Source organism: Rhincodon typus, chromosome 5 (assembly GCF_021869965.1).
Source record: "Rhincodon typus isolate 14 chromosome 5, sRhiTyp1.1, whole genome shotgun sequence".
Taxonomy (NCBI): Eukaryota; Metazoa; Chordata; class Chondrichthyes; order Orectolobiformes; family Rhincodontidae; genus Rhincodon; species Rhincodon typus.
The window spans coordinates 37,987,369-38,004,920 of record NC_063336.1 but is presented as its reverse complement, the minus strand read 5'-3'; the positions used below and the strand labels follow the sequence as shown (position 1 = coordinate 38,004,920).

Genomic DNA, 17,552 nt, shown 5'->3' with positions numbered 1-17,552 from the left:
AGCATCAGAGGAGCAGGAAGGCTGACGTTTCGGGTCCAGACCCTTCAGAAAGAAGAAGGGTCTAGACCCGAAAACTTTCCTGCTGCTCTGATGCTGCTTGGCCTGCTGTGTTCATCCAGCTCTACACCTTGTTATCTCAGGTTTAAGTATGTCCTTTGAGGAATGAAATTTGCCATCTTTACCTGGTTGGCTTACATATGACTACAGACCCACAATAATGTAGTTGACTCTTAATTTTTCTCTTGGCAATAGGTTGAAACAATAAATGCTGGCCTAGCCAGTGACACCCACATCCTGTAAATGAATAAAAAAAGGAAAAATTGCTGTGGATCTGGAATCACATGGAGGCCCTGGAGGTAAATGCTTGCTTCTCCATGCTGCCACCTCTACTCAATAACGACTCATGGCATGTTCCATGGGCAGCAACTGCCTCCACCTTTCATTCACAGAATATGGCAAAGCACCAATCTTACCACACCATCATGGCTGATCTTGGGCTAACTCAGCATACATTTCAGCACTCTGGAGTTCACTGACACCTTACATTGCAATGCTCTTACCATGTCACTCTATATATTAAGACACACTATCTCATGATTCTATACAGGATGTATCTCATGCCTTTTAAGTTTGATTCCTAGTTCTCCCTCACTTTGCACCTACTTGGAACCACACAGCTTCTCTGCATTGCATTGCCTTTTAGCACATTGTTGCTTTATTGAGAACCTACAGGCTCACAGCATCTCTGCTTTGACTTGCTTCTTAGCACAGACAGGCAGCCAGGCAGCTTGTATGGTTGCTGACACTGATCAGTAAAGAGGCTAGCCATGCTACTAATATGGCGAAGTGCTACATCGAGGTCACACTTATAGCATGTGCCAGCAGCTTAAGTGGTAACACACTGCATGTTGCTCCAACCAAGTGGCCATGTCTGCAATTCCAAGGTCAGTAGTCCATAGTCAACTGAAAGAGGACTATAATCAATCAGGAGTTGTGACCACACTCAGTCAAGAGCATTGCCTCATTTCCGTTGTACGCTTGCTACGTTCAAGGTCCAAGGACCTGTGTCCCTCTAGTGTGGGGATTGGGCTACAGTCAGTCTTGCAGGTTAAGTCTAACCAGTTCAGTTAGTTGGATAGCTGGACAGACATCAGTCAGGGAACATTTACTTTCTATTCATTTTTGTGGGATGTGGGCGTCGCTGGCTGGCCAGCATTTCTTGCCCATCCCTAGTTGCCCTTGAGAAGGTGGTGGTGAGCTGCCTTCTTGAAACACTGCAGTCCTCCTGCTGTGGGGTTGACCCACAATGCTATTAAGGAGGGAATTCCAGGATTCTGACCCAGTGACAGTTAAGGAACGGCGATATATTTCCAAGTCAGGATGGCGAGCGACTTGGAGGGGAACTTGGAGGTGGTGGTGTTCCCATATACCTGCTGCCTTTGTCCTTCTAGATGGAAGCGGTCATGGGTTTGGAAGGCGCTGTCTGAGGATCTTTGGTGAATTTTTGCAGTGCATCTTGTAGATAGTACACACTGCTGCTACCGAGCGTCGGTGGTGGAGGGAGTGAATGCTTGTGGATGTAGTGCCAATCAAGTGGGCTGCTTTGTCCTGGATGGTGTCAAGTTTCTTGAGTGTTGTTGGGGCTGCACTCAACTGTGCTGTGCTGTGCTTAGTTGGGGCTGCCCTCATAGGTCATTCAGTCAGTGGGTTTGGAGGAGGAGGGGAGGGGGAGGAGGAGTGGTTATTTCCTGAGTTTTGGGCAGTAAATCTCAATAGGAGTGTTCAGGGTCAGACAATGCTGTATAGACAAACTAGGAAACCCGTGTAAGGATTTCATCCGTTAAGCTGGGATACAGAGGGGATAATAACTTTGAAGGAGGCAACTCCAAACGTAAGGATGGGATTGATATCACAAGAACATGGAGCATTGAGGGTGGCGGATGTTCACAAGTTACCACCACCCTGGTTTGCCGTAGGACACAGAGGCTTATGGGGAAAATACAGGTTACTCACTCAATAAGAGTGTTGGATGGAAAAGTGGGAAGCATCAAAGCTTATAGGGTTGATAGGGTCAGCTATTCAAAAGGAAAAATGAAGTAGGGGAGTCTGGATCTCACTTTCAGGAGTGTGACCGAGAAGTGTGTCATCTTCCACCAAATCTCAACTACGCACTATAGATTAAAAAAAATGGATGTTGGGACAATTGCTTTGTTTTCTCGTAGATCTGCTTCAGTCAGAAGCCCACGTGAATGTATTACACGGCCTTCCTTCTCTGAGGCTCCATTCCATTGTGCATTGTGGCCTATGAGAAGGCCTTATTTCTGTTTGCATTTTTGGAAATTGGGGTCCCGTTTAAAACTGTGTTCGCTTAGTATTTCATATTTAGTATTACCTTTGTAGCACGAGACCTTATTTAACAGTAGTGTAATAGTAACTAGCCTTCGACAAGCGTAAACAAAAGATTTAGCAGCTGCTACACTACCCAATTATAAATTCAGTGTCTTGAAACTGAGAAGTTTTGCTTCTTAGACGGAATGAAACTAACTTTCAAATGGAGGCAGGCAGGGGGACAATAGTCATCCGGACATCATGAGTAGCTGCCCCTTAGTTTCTAGCTGAGAGGGTTTAGGCAGCTGATTGATACAGCGTAGATGGGCAGCCTTCAAAAAAGGCTTATTAACAGGGGAAGGTGGGGAGAGAGAAGTAGTCCAGGGAAACTATCTTGCTCCCATACTAACATTTTTGCTCTGAGCCTGGTACAGTGTTCCAACAAAGTTCAATGGAAGCTGGAAGAACAGCACCTCATTTTCCACTTAGGCACTTTATAGCCTTCAGGACTCAACACTGAATTCAACAACTTCAGAGCTTGACTTCTGTCCTCCATTTTGATTGCAAAAAATTGCTGATCTCATGACTGCATTTTTTCTAATGTTCATTTGGACCTAATATTCAGAACTGAGCAAGAGGATGGAAGATTAATCATTGGATGACATTTTGGAGATAATGACCATAACTCAGGTAGATTCGTGTCCCATTATTAAAAAAGTGAGGGAAAGACCAGGAAATTACAGGCCAGTTGGTCTAACCTCAGTGGTGCAGAAGTTATTAGGAAGGATTCTGAGGGGCAGAATATATCTGCACTTGGAGGGACTCATATTTATCAGGGGTAGTCAGCATGCATTTGTTACAGCAAGGTCCTATTTGACAAATTTGATTGGTTTTTTTTAAGGGAGGTGAGCTGGAATATTGATGAAGGTAATGGATTTGATCCTGTCTACATGGACTTTAGCAAGGTTTCTTTTTAAGGTAGCTGGGCAGGTATAACAACATGGTTAAAAACACATATGGGATATTTTCAAGAGCAAGGAGGTTATGATAGAACTGTCCAAACTGCTGGTTAGCCCCATATATGGAAAATGCACGCGGTTCTTGTCACTACAATATAGGAAGGCTATGATTACACTAGAGAGGATGCAGAGGTGATTTACCAGGAGGTTGACTGGGCTGGAGGCTCTGAGATATCAGTAAATATTGGACAGACTGGTGTTATTTGGAGCAGCAAAAGTTCAGAGGGGACCTGCTAGAAGTGTTCACGATTGTGAGGGACATACAGTGGATAGGAAAGCATTTGTTCCATAAGATAGAACAGGACATCAATTGCACAATAAGGGTAGAAGCATGAATATATTACAAATATGTTCACAGTGGGGACAATGGAAGCCCAGTGGAGCACAACACAACGAAACTTACTTCATTGATTCAACACGGAGATCACAGCTCTCCATGAATGGTTAAGATGTTCTTCCATTTCTTTACAGAGGTCAACACAAAAAATGTTGACCACTTGTCTTTACTCTCTCCACATTAATGCACAATATTTTCTGTTGCAGTGCCACGAAAGAAAGATTGATTGAGATGAAAGTGTTTGGAAGTGCAATCGCTGTTGGTGTAATTGGAGAAAAAGGTGGTGAGGTGTCTCCCATTAATTCAGTAGGAATCATACAGGACAGGCGGTGTTAATGAAAACCAAAAGAACTGCGGATGCTGTAAATCAGGAACAAAAACAAAGTTGCTGGAAAAGCTCAGCAGGTCTGGCAGCATCTGTGGAGGAGAAAACAGAGTTAAAGTTTCGGGTCCGGTGACCCTTCCTCATAAGTGTTAATGCTTTGGGAGGATGAGGTGACTGAGAGCCATTGAGTGGAGATACTACATGCAGTAGTAAGAGAGGTAGACCATTATCCTTGGTGGGATGTGAAGGCAGTGGCAGAATTAGAACAGTGTGAGATAGAAGAGAGAAGATTGTGGAGACCAAAGGTTCACTGACCTGCTTTGACCCTGAAAACAGCAATGGCACAGGTGGCTACCTTCATGCAGGCTGGTCTTGTCAGTTGAGGTCCAGGTCCCTGTCAGCAAAGCAGGTACCAACTTCCCTTGCTGTACCATTTTCTTAGTAACAATGGTAGAGCAGCCGAGTGTGAAGGCCGGTTCCTGGCTTAGACTGCCTGAGCTGGTGTTTAAATGTGTCAGCAGCGCCATAAATGGCAGAAGGCCCTGATACCAGTGGGTATGTCTGCTGTTCTACCACATGATGGAACAACGAGGGCTCTGTGGAGCCCAGATGCATTGTTAATGAGGTGAGCAGCAGATGGTTGCTTGAGAAAAAGCACTGTAGGCCCTGGCTGCAAACATTCTATGAAATTCCATGAAAATAACAAAGCCAAAAATTGGAGAAATTCAACTCATTGTTTCTGTAAACTTATCAGGTTATTGCTTAACTTTGTTTGGCAGTTCAGGCTAAACTTGTAGTTAAAGAATTATATTAGGCAAAACTAGGTGATCACAGAATCATAGAATCCCAACACTGTGGGAGCTGGCCATTCGGCCCATTGAGTCCGCACCAACCCTCTGAAAGGCATCCCACCCACACCCATCTCCCTACCCTATCTCCATAACCCTGAATTTCCCATGACTAATCCACCTAACTTACACATCCCTGTACACTATGGGCAATTTGGCATGGCCAATCCACCTAACCTACACATTTTTGAACTGTGGGAGGAAACTGAAGCATCCAGAGAAAACCCTTGCAGACACCGGGAGAATGTCTGTGTGGAATTTGCACAATCACCTGAGGCTGGAATTGAACCTGGGTCCCTGGCGCAGTGAGGCAGCAGTGCTAACCACTGACCCCCTGTGCTGCCCTGTAGTATAATTAGTAAACCAAATTTATAAATAAAGATCTTCTCATAATTTCATCTAGTGGTTGTCAGAAATTACCTTGACATTAGGTAGGGAACAGAAGACAAAACACTGGATTGACAGCTTTTTATTCATGGTACGCTAGCTTGACTGGCAGGGCCAGCTATCGTTACCAATGATAAATTGCCCTTCAACTGAGTGTCTTACTATGTAGGCAGTTAGGAGTCAATCATCTTGTTGTGGGTCTGAAATGAAACGTTGTTCAGACCAGGTAAGGATGGCAGAGATGGTGTGCCCTAACAAATCCACGCTGACAACTCCTGATTGATCTGAGTTCCTCCAAGCTAGGGGATCAATGCTGCTTCAATGAAGTGCGCAGGAGCGCAGGCCAGGAGCAGCACCAGCCATACCTAACAATGAGGTGTCAACCTGTTGAAGCTACAAAATAGGACTACTTGTGTGGTAAACAGTAGAAGCAACAAGTGATAGTCAGAGCTAAGCGATCCCACAAACAATGTGTTAGATCTAAGCTCTGTAGATCTGCCACATCCCATTCTGAATGGTGGTGGACAAATCAAACTGAAGGAGGAGGCTCACCCCTGCCGCTCCCCTAGCCAAACTGTTGCAATACAACTGCAGCACTGGCAGCTAGTCAACAATGTGGAAAATTGTCTGGGTATGTCCTGTGCACAAAAAGCAGGACAAATCCAACCTAAACAGTTACCACCTGAATAGTCTACTCTTGATCATTAATAAAGTGAAGGAAGGTGTCATCAACAGTGCTATCAAACAGCACCTGCTCAGCAATAACCTGCTCACTGATGCCCAGTTTAAGTTCTGCCAGGGCCACTCAGCTACTGCCCTCATTACAGCCTTGGTTCAAATGTGGGCAAGTGAGCTAAATTCCAGAAGTGACAGTGCTCGACATCAAGGTTGCATTTAATCAAGTGAGGCATCAAGGAGCTCAAACAAAACTGGAATCGATGGGAATCAGGGGAAAACTCTCCAATGGGCTGGGGTCATACCTGGCACATGGGAAGATGGTTGTCTTTGTTGGAGATCAGTCATCCCAGCTCCAGGACATCTCCGCAGGAGTTCCTTAGGGTAGCGTCCTAGGCCCAACCATCTTCAGTTGCTTCATCAATGACCTTCCCTCCATCATAAGGTCAGAAGTGGGGATGTTCGCTGATGATTGCACAATGTTCAGCACCATTCGCGACTCCTCAGGTACTGAAGCAGTCCATATCCAAATGCAACAAGACCTACACAATATTCAGGCTTGTGCTGAAAAGTGGATAGTAACATTTTTGCTACAGAAATGACCAGGCAATGACCATCCCTAATAAGAGACAATGTAACCACTGCCCCTTGATATTCACAGATCACAGATACCCTACAGAGTGGAAACAGGCCTTCGGCCCAACAAGTCTACACCACTCCTCCGAAGAGCATCCCACCAGACCCGTTCCCCTACCCCTGCATTTCCCACGTCTAACCCACCTAACCTGCACACTCCCTGGACACTACAGGCAATTTAGCATGGCCAATCCACCTAGCCTGCATATCTTTGGACTGTGGGAGGAAACTGGAGCACCCGGAGGAAACCCATGCAGACATGGGGAGAATGTGCAGTCTCCACACAGACAGTTGCCCGAGGGTGGAATCGAACCTGGGTCCTTGGTGCTGTGAGGCAGCAGTGCTAACCACTGAGCCACCGTGCTGCTCTAAATTCAATGGCATCACCATCACTGAACCTCTCCACTATCAACATCCTGGAGTTTACCAGTAAGAAGTGAGAAGTGAGATGGAATACTCTCCACTTGCCTGGATGCATGCAGCTTCAAAAAGATTCACGCAACTTGACACCATCCAGGACAATGACTGGCGCCACATCCACTCCCTCCACCACTGACGCTCAGTAGCAGCGGTGTGTACTATCTCTAAGGTACACTGCAGAAATTCATTAAAGATCCTTAGACAGCACTTTCCAAATCCACAACTACTTCCAACTAGAAAGACAAAGGCAGAAAATGCTGGGGGCAACACCACTTCAAGTCCCTTCAAAGCCACTTGGAAATATATCGCGATTCTTTCACTGTCACTGGGTCAAAATCCTGGAATTCCCTCCCCAATGGCATTGTGGGTCTACCTACAGCATGTGGACTGCAGCAATTCAAGAAGACAGCTCACCATCACCTTCTCAAGGGCAATTAGGGGCAAGCAATAAATGTGGCTGTGTTAGTGACACCTCATGAAAAAAAGCAAAAAATTTCCTTTCCTACAGTTAATGTGTTAATCAGACAGCTTTTAATAACAATTAATTTTCATTATCACTATTTTTGAGACAAGCTTTATATTCCAGATTTATTAAAATAATTCAAATTCCACCAGCGGCTGTAGTGGGGTTTAAAACCATGTTTCCAAAGCAATACCTAGCCTTTGGATTACTAGTTCAGTAATATTACTACTATGCCACTTCTCTGCCTAAAAGGTTGCCTTAGGAAGTAACCTGAAATAGTGAACTTGCGTACAACTGACTGTGACTTGGAACAAGTGTGCTGGCAGCTTAGTCAGTGAGGGGTTTAGGGGAAATAGATGAGGTTTTGGCTTTAGTTGGCTTTGCTTCATCTGCCTTTTCACTCTTGTGTAAGGTAAGTAATTTATATATTTTGATTAATATAATTTATATCAGGGTTCGGAGTTTGAATATAGGCATGTGGGTTTATGACAATAAAAGAGTTTAACGATTAACTTATAATCATTTTTGTAGCCATAATGATTTCTTTTAAAATACTGGATGAAAGACAGACATCCTCTAGAATAATGTTGTTTTCTTTACATTGGGTGTGTAAACAGAATAAAAAGTGAAATAGGCTTCCATTAGTAGAATCAGGACTTTTTTTACTTTTTGGCTTCGGAGAAATACATAGTTTGGAAAGCCAAATCGGTTTTGCAGAAATCTTGATGAAGCTGGATATGTAAAACAATTTCTCTTGAAGGAGGAAGATATTTTAGACCTGTTACAAAATAGATTACCTCAGTATAAAGAATTTAGTTTGAAAGTTCTGAACCAGGAGCCTTTGGTTATAACCCTGAAGGGGTTATTCGAAGCTGAAATCTAAACTCAGATGTATGAAGATTCAAGGAAGAAGCTATCAGATTCTTAAGGCCAGAAATTAATCCATCTGTAATGATAAATCTATAGATATGACAGAGAAGACACTCCTCTCTGGTGTAAAATTAACGTGATTTAGTTTGTGTGTTTCAAAGTCTTCAAACTCACGTTATATATAAATAACTTGAAGAAGGGTCCAGACCCGAAACGTCAGCTTTCCTGCTCCTCTGATGCTGCTTGGCCTGCTATGTTCATCTAGCTCTACACCTTGTTATCTATTAATAACTTGGCTTTTCTTTTATCTTCTTTTCTTTTGTGTAATTTATTTTATTGTTGGAATCAAATCTGCAGCTTTGCGTGCTTATATTTCAGTGAAAGACCATCTCTTCTCTTTAACAAAATTTCTATTTTCATCTTTCAGTTTGTTTACCTTCATCATTTTCTATCCCCCTCCTAGTGTTTGATAAAGTGTTTGCCCAAACTTGCTTTCATAGCCACATCTCCTGCCTCAGTTGACCGTATCTGGCTCTGCTTTATTCCACATAGATTATCCCACAACCGGTGTCATTCTTCAATTTTCGAACCTACCCAAGATTACAGGCATCTCCAAGACAAACAATGTTCCTCAAATAGCTGTCCTGACACATCCTGAGATCCACACTTAGTACCATGTACACCCTCAACCTCTCTCTCTCTCTCTCCATCAGAACCATCTCATATGATCCCAAAGCATTCTTGGTGCCCAGGGCCATTTCATTCTTCATCTCATTTGACACTCTTACATGAACTTTGTCTCTTCCTTTCAGGCTTTAAGAAACACAAGCTCCAATAAAAGCAAGAAGAGTCATACTGGATTCAAAACGTTAACTCTGTTTCTTCTTCCACATATGCTGCCAGATCTGCTGAGTTTCTCTGTCACTTATTAGTTTCATATGAGAGAAGTAGGATTACCACTTTAAGTCAAACAATTTGCTGTCTTACTGCCAACAGTTTCACAAAAATGTTGACATTGTGATGCCTAGTTCCTTACTTCATACATAGTTTTTAGCTGTGTTTCAGATATTCCAGCCATGCCTGCCACATAGAATTAAAACAAAAATATGTAATTTCATAATTTGCACTGATATTTTTTGAAGTCAGATGTTACACCACAAATGTACCATATTGAATGCTATTACTTCAAAGTCAGCTGCTACAATCATCCATAATTGACGCTAAATCTGTTAAACAACTAGGAAGTCCAAAGTTTGGAAGTGACTGGCTAACTCTTTCAGTGGGCTAGCTCCGCACTCCTTATTATTCAGTCTGTAATGCTTTACATGAAATGGAATTAAACCACTAGATGAAGATCTATTACAGTTATTACACCCTGCACACAATTAATTCAGCAGCCAACAGTTTAAAGCAACAAAAAAATTGCTTTGAAATTAACCAGTTCTTTGCTCCCTCAATGTATTGTACTGTAATTTCTCTTTAAAACACTGTCTTCACTGCAGAAACAGCTATAGACATATTTTGTTGGCATCTAAATTTTAAGCAGCAGAAAACATGATTGAAATTCACATCAGCTACCACTTTTGCGCTTTTCTAGTACTGCCATCTTTAAAAGTAACCCTATATGTAAAAGAACAGTGTGAATTTTAGATATTTTATATCCCAAATGAGAGAAGTAGACGATTTATGAAAAATATATAATAGACATTCAACAACGGTATGGCCAACCTCAGAGAAAAACAAGCAAAAGAACTGAAACTATAACCAAGTTAGAAATAATACTCACCAGTCTGTGAGGTCAGCGACTGCTGTGATAACAGCTGAGCACCCACAGTAGTTGGAAGCCTCAGTTTGGAGTGTGGTGACAACAGTGATGGGGCAGGAAGAAGGAGATTTGACCGGGTCTGTAATAGGAAAGGCAAATCAGAAACCAACGCACAATTTCCTGGGTTACTCACTGACGTAAGTCTTGGGGCACACGCTGCCAATCAGTAAATAACACTTCAATAGTTCAGATTTTGCCCATAGATTTAATTTTGCTTTTTAAAATGTTATATGTATTCGGAATCACTTTGAAATCAACAACTGTACAGATGCAGAACAAATAATGACCTGATTCATAAAAAAAACCTTTTAAATGTCAAAATAATGGATACTTATTCTGGATAAAGGAAAAGTAGTTCTGGAACAAAAATTGCATACAATCATACAAAAAAAAAATCATCTTATATAAAGCGGCTATACACTGAAAAATCTTCTTAGTGGCAAACGTCTGAAAGGTAAAACTCCCAGACACAATTACAGGAAAAAAAAAACACTTTCCCAAAATAATGAAGTCTAAAGACAATCTACTGAATACATGCTTATTTGCATATTAGCGTTGATTCGATCTGTAGAGTTGCAGTATCCATGGAGAATTTTTGCATATGCTACAACAATAAAGGTCACTGTAGTTGCTTCTTCTGTTCATCAAATAGCATTTAACTCCAATTGATGAAAGGTCCATCTAATGTAAACTTACGTCAAAACAGTTAAGGATTATATCAAATTTTGCTGTTTTGTTCCTGTCTTTTCAGTTGAAAATTAAATATGACAGTGCAGATTCTTTAGCAAAAAAGCTTTAAAATACATGAAAAACTACAATTTTGTAAATTCACTAAAATTGTGTCAAAACAATCATTATGCCTTACACTGGTGCTAGCCACATTGTTAATGTGGAATTTATACAATTGTACACAAGTTGGCACAGACATGGTGGGCCGAATATCCTATTTTTTAAGGCTCTATGAAATACCTGGCATGGTACCTTAGTAGTGTATCAACTAGGCATTGGAATACAGTTATTTTCACAAGTGAATAAACATTGAGCTGTACAGGATGATATCTTATTCTGCACTATGATTGTGCATAAACATATTTTGGACCATTGGAAACTAGCCTACATTCAAAATTGTAGCTGGAATTTTCTTCATTGCATTTGAGATAAAAGAAAATCACAATCAGAAATTGCTAGGATCATCATCCATCACTATGAATAATACCTTTTTCTGTGTGTTTCAATGCAAATCATCAACTTTCAATCAATGAAGAAAAGTATTTTTGGATCTGAAAATGGACTAAATAAGATACTGTCTCGAATTTTGCTCATATGGCAGGAAGTTAAAAAAATCAAGTTTACCAGCATTATCATTTGTCAATACCCAGTTACTGGATTATTCGGCTTACCTCTGAAATGGTTTATTTAGAGTTCTTGTTGAACAATATCATACTTTCAATGGTGATACAGTATTTACAAAGACTACCCTATTGGTGACAAGTCAACACCCATCAAAGATCATTTTTATCACACCGGATGAGAACTTTCTGTTCCTTCATTCACAGTCCAGATTGGGTTTTTTTTATTATTTGGACCTCTTGCAACATTCAAGATTGCATGCTACTTCCTAGTTCTTAGCTGATGGCAAAAATTTATAGACTGAACAACGTATTATCACTCTGACCACAGAGCTTGGCACTGGGACAACGAACAGTTCCCTCTTCTTAGTTGCAATGGATCAATTTGTATAGGAGGAAAAATGCCATCAGCAAAAAAAAGCATAAAACCCAAAAGACAATGTCTCATTTTTTTGTCTGCTATTTAGTCAGTTTTAGGGTAAATATGACTAAAGAGGTAAATGCATAGCTGAAAGATTGGAGAAAGAGAAATTGGTTCTGATTCATGCTGCACTGGAACTGTGGAAATAAGACTGTGGAAAGAGAACACAGTTCTGTTTGAAAAGGCTTCACTTGAATCATGCTGGGAAGAGTGTCCTAGCAAATCAAATAACTAAGGCTTTAAAATAATTAGTGAAGGTGGGTTCAATTGAAAGAAAGTTTAAAAAAACTCAAAGAAACAAGAGAATAGAGGTGCAGGGTAGTGAAGAGGCAAAAAACAATCAAGATGTAACAGGAAGAGGTAGAAAATACACACAAACAGTGCAGCAGAATTTAGAACCAAAGTAAGTAATAATGGTCAATAAATTGAAGCATGCAGCATTTGCAATAAGATGGATGAATTGATGGCATAAATAGAAACTAAAATGACTTGGGCAGCTATTACAGAAGTATGGCGGCAGGGTGACCAAGACTGGGAATTCAATATTCAAAGCTATTTGACAATGCAAAAGATTGAGGAAAAAGGTGGTTGAGTAGCTTCATTAATAAAGGAAGATATCAGTGCACTGGTGAGTAGTGAGATAGGTGTAATAAATCATGATGTGGAATCAGTGTGGGTGGAAATAAGGAATAGTAAGAGAAAGAAATCATGGGCAGGAGTTTTCTATAAACTCCTGAAAAGAAACCTCACTGAAGGAAAGGTATAAATCAGGAAATAATGGAGATGTGTAAGATGGGAGCTACAACTGTCATAGGTGATTTGAAAAAAAAAACAAAGAACTGTGGCTGCTGGAATCAGAAACAAAAAGAGATAGCTGGGAAAACTCAAGAGGTCTGGCAGCATCTGTGGAGAGAAATCAGAGTTAATACTTCAGGTCCAGTGACCCTTCTTCAGAACAGGTGATTTGAATCTAAATATTGACCGGACAAATCAAATGGGCATTGGGAAAACATTGGGAAAAAAAAAATTGTAGAGTGCAACAAGGATTTTTTCTTAGAGCAGTATGTTGCAGAAACTATCTGAAAACAGGTTATTTTAGATCTAATAATGTTTAATGAGGTGGAATTAATAAGCTATTTCATAGCTAAGGACCCTGTAGGAGGTAGTGATCATAACACAGTAGAATTTCAAGTTTAGTTTGGGAGAAAACAACCTGGGTCTCAAACCTGTGTCAACTTAAATATGGGCAATTACACAGGTATGAAGAAAGAGTTGTCTAAATCAGGCTGAGAACGTAGATTAAGAGGAAGTCTGTGGATGAGCAGTAGTAGACATTTAAGCAGCTATTTCATAATGCTCAGTAAAAATTTATTCCAGCCGAAAAAGAAAAATCAACTAAAAAGTCAAAAAGGATGAACAAAAGTGGTCCAGGAGAGTATCTAAGTAAAAGACATAAAAAATGGTAAAAACTAGGATTAGGCCAGAGGATCGGAAACTTTTTTAAAGGAATCAGGAGCCAATGACTAAAACACCAACTAAAAGGGAGAAAATTGATTATGAAAGCAAATTGGCAAGAAGTGTTTCTTTGGGCATATAAAAAGAAAGAGAATAACTAATGTAAGTGTGGGAGCCTTGGAGGGTACAACTGGGAAATTAAAAACAGCGAACAGGGAAATTGCAGATAATATAATCCAATATTTTGTATCAGACTTCATGGTGGAGAACACTAAACATCCTAAAGATATCAGATGAGCAAGGTGTTAATGGGAGGAAAGACTTTGTAACAGTCTCTATCACAAAGCACTAAGTATTTGACAAACTAATTGGACTAAAGACAGACAAATTGCTAGGACCTGTTGACCTGCATCCCAGTGTTTAAAGGAAGCAGCTGCAGAGCCAGTGCAAGCATTGATTGAAATATTCCAAAAATTCACCAGATTCTGGTAGGGTTCCAGCTGATTTGAAAACCGTTAATGTGAGGCCACTGTTCAAGAAGGCAGAGAGAGAGAAAGCATTGACAAAACCATCTTGATTCAGATTGTTTGCATTAGGCTTTTGTAAATTTCATGTTATTTCTTCCTTAATACTGGATGTTAGCATTTTTCCAACAACAGATTTAGGTTAATTGGCCAATTTACAAAAGCCTAATGCAAACAATCTGAATCAAGATGGTTTTGTCAAAGGAAAGTCATGCTTGACAAGTTTGCTAGAGTTCATTGAGAATATTACAGAGTTGATAAATGGGTACCGGTAGTTGTAGTGTATTTGGATTTCCAGAAGGCATTCAACAAGATGCCATGTAAAAGGTTATTGCATAAGATAGCAGTTCAGGATATTGAGGTTAATGCCTTAGCATGGTCTGAAGATTGGCTAACACACAGCAAAGACAGAGAGCTGGAATGAGTGTTTTTCAACTTGAAAAGATGTAACTAGTAAATGCCACAATGATCAGTACACAGGCTTCAATTATTTATAATCTATTATAATGGTTTAGAGGAGGGGCATTCTGTAATGTATCCAAATAGGTACATGATATAGGTCATAGATAGAACATAGGAGGAATTTGTATGGAGGCATGTTGTGATGAGGAAATAAGGAATCTGCAAGGAGATTTTAAAAAATTGAGAGAGTGACCAAAAACTTGATAGATGCATTTTAAAGTAGCTAAATGTTTGGTTATGCAAGAATCAAGGGGGAGGCAATTCTTTAAATACAGAAAGGCTCCCAAAAAAACAGCTGCACACAAGGATCTGGGTGTCCTTTAGGGTAGGAAATCCACCTATCTTACTTGGTGACTCCATATCCACAGCAAAGTGGTTATTAGTGCCAAAACTGGGAGAGCTAACTCACAGACTGGTCAAAAAAAGTCTGACTATTACTGCCTCTGGGTATGACCTGTCCAAAACAACAGGACAGGTTCAACAGATGTGACTGCACAATGGTATATAGTCAGGAGGAAACGTCCCTTGGAGTCTTCAACATTGACTCTGGATGACATGGAGTCTCATGCATCAAGTCAAACGTGGGCAAGGAAGCCTTATCACATACTATTCTCCCTTTGCTAAAGAATTAGTGCTCCACAATGTTGAATAGCACTTTTAAGAAGTACAGAAATCTGCCACCAAAAGTGGCTCAGCAGCACCAGTACTGACCGAGTTAGTTGGACCCTAAAGGATCTCACTGTTAAACTGGGTCGCAGAAGGGAGCGAAGGAACCAACAAAATTGAAAAATATACTTGACCTCATCCTCATCGATCTGCATGCATGCATTTGTCCATGACAACAGTGGTAAGAGTGACCCCACAGTCCTGTGGAGACAAAGTCCCAACTTCAGATTGTGAATTTCCCCCATTGTGTGGCACTATCACCATGCTAAATGAGATAAACTTTGAATAGATCTAGCAATTCGGGGTAACCGTGAAATGCTGTGGGTCATCAGCAGCCCAAGTCTAACACAATCTACAACCTCATGACCCAACATTCTATTACCATTCTGCTGGTGATCAACCCTAGTTCAATGAACAGTGCAAGAAGACAAGACCAGCACCAGTTGTACCTAAAAATGAGGAGGCCACCGAGTGTGAAGTCACAAAACAAGACTGCTTGTGTGCCAAACAGCAACAGCATCAAGAAACAGGGAGAGTTAAGCAATTCCACAACCAATGGATCAGATCTAAGCTTTGCATTCTATTGCATCTCATCATGAACGGTGGTGGCCAGTGAAACAATTCACTGGAAAGCTCATGTGGTGCAGTGGTACTGTCCCTATTTTTATGCAAAGAGGCCTGGGTTCAAGTCCTACTTGCTCCAGAGGCGAGTAATAATGTCTGCGAACAAGCTGATTAAAGAACAAAAAAAATACAAACAACTCACTGGAGGAGAAGGCTTCACCTCACAAACAACCCCATCACCAATAATAGGCTGAAGTATTTGCAACAATAGTCAGCCAGCCAAAAGTGCTGAGTAAATGATCCATCTTGGCTTCCTCTAGAGGTCCGCAGCATAACAGATGCCAGTTTTCAGCTAATTCAATTCACTCCAAGTGATATCAAGAAACACTGGAAGCACTGCAAAGGCAATGGGCCCTGACAACATTTTGGCAAGAGTATTTGTGCTCCAGAACCTGATGTTTCCTGGTGAGGGTGCTCCCAGAATTACAACACTGACATCTACCCAAGAATGTGAATATTTGCTCAGGTTTGTCCTATAAACAAAAAATAGGACATATCCAATTTGACCAATTACCGCCCAATCGATCAACTCTCAATCATCAAAGGTATCATCCACAGAACTATCAAAAGGCACATGCTCAGCAATACCCCGCTCACTGATGCTCAGTTTGGGTTCCACCAGGGCAACTCAACTCCCGACCTCATTACAGCCTTGGCTCAAATATGGACAACAGAGCTAATCTCTCTCAAGGCTGCACTGGACCAAGTGTGTCATTATGGAGACTGAGCAAAACTTGAGTCAATATAAATCAGGAGGAGAATTCTCTGAGTCATACATGGCACAAAGGAGGACGGATACAGTAGTTGGTCAGTCATCTCAGCTCCAGGAAATCTTTGCAGGACTTTCTCAGGGTAGTGTCCTAGGCCAAACCACCTTTAGGTGCTTCACCAATTACTTTCCATCTATCATAAGGTCAAAGTAGGGGTGTTTGCTGATGATTACACAATGCATGGCATCATGCACGACTGCTCAGGACTGCAGCGAGATATGGACAAAATATCCAGGTTTGGGATAACAAGTGCCAAATTACATTTACACCACACAATTGGCAGGCAACGAGCATTTCCAATACAAGAGAATCTAACCACTCACCAGGACCTGGTCTAATGTATCCCAGAATGCTTTGTGAAGTATGGGAGGAAATTACGAGACCCCTTGCAGGAATATTTGCATCATCTAAAACTACGGACTGATGACCAGACAGTGGCTAATGCTGTACCTTTGTTTAAGAAAGGTTGTAAGGAGAAACCGGGGAACTACAGACCTGTGAGTCTGACTTTGCTTGTGGGTAAATTGTTGGAGGTGATTATAAAAGATACGATTTATGGACATTTAGAGAGGCAAAAATTGATTAGGGATAGTCAGCATGACTTTGTGTGAGGAAAATGGTGTCTCACAAACTTGTTTGAGTTTTTTGAGAAGTTAGCAAAAAGGTTGATGTTGGCAGAGCAATAGACATTGTTTGTTTAGATTTTAGTAAAGTCTTTGACAAGGTTCCACATGGTAGACCAATTACTAAAGTTAGGTCACATCTGATTCAGGGAGAGCTTGCCAATCAGATACATAATTGGCTTAACGGCAGGAGACAGAGAGTAATGGTGGAGGATTGCTTTTTGGACTGGTGGCCTGTGACCAGTGGTGTTCCACAGGGATTGGTTCTGGCTGCTATTTTGTTTATCATTTATATAAATGATTTGGATGAGAATATAGAAGGTATGGTTGATAAGTTTGCGGATGGCACCAAAATTGGTGAAGAAGTTCTTCTAAGACTACAGAGGGATCTTGATCAAATGGGTCAATGGGCTGAAAAATGGCAGATGGAGTTCAATCTGGACAACGCGAGGTACTGCATTTTGGTACAACAAACAAGGGTAGGGCTTATACAATTAATGGTAGGGCTTTTGGTAGTGTTGTAGA

At 41.1% G+C, this 17,552-nt stretch overlaps 1 protein-coding gene across 1 annotated transcript in view; it reads right to left on the bottom strand.

The window, feature by feature from the left end:
- LOC125483111 (jouberin-like) overlaps positions 1–17,552 on the bottom strand; it is a 72,510-nt gene that overhangs the window by 19,117 nt on the left and 35,841 nt on the right. Inside the window, exon 6 of the mRNA XM_048596743.1 lies at positions 10,095–10,212. Coding sequence (XP_048452700.1) covers positions 10,095–10,212 — 118 coding nt within the window. The remainder of the gene's footprint in view (positions 1–10,094; positions 10,213–17,552) is intronic.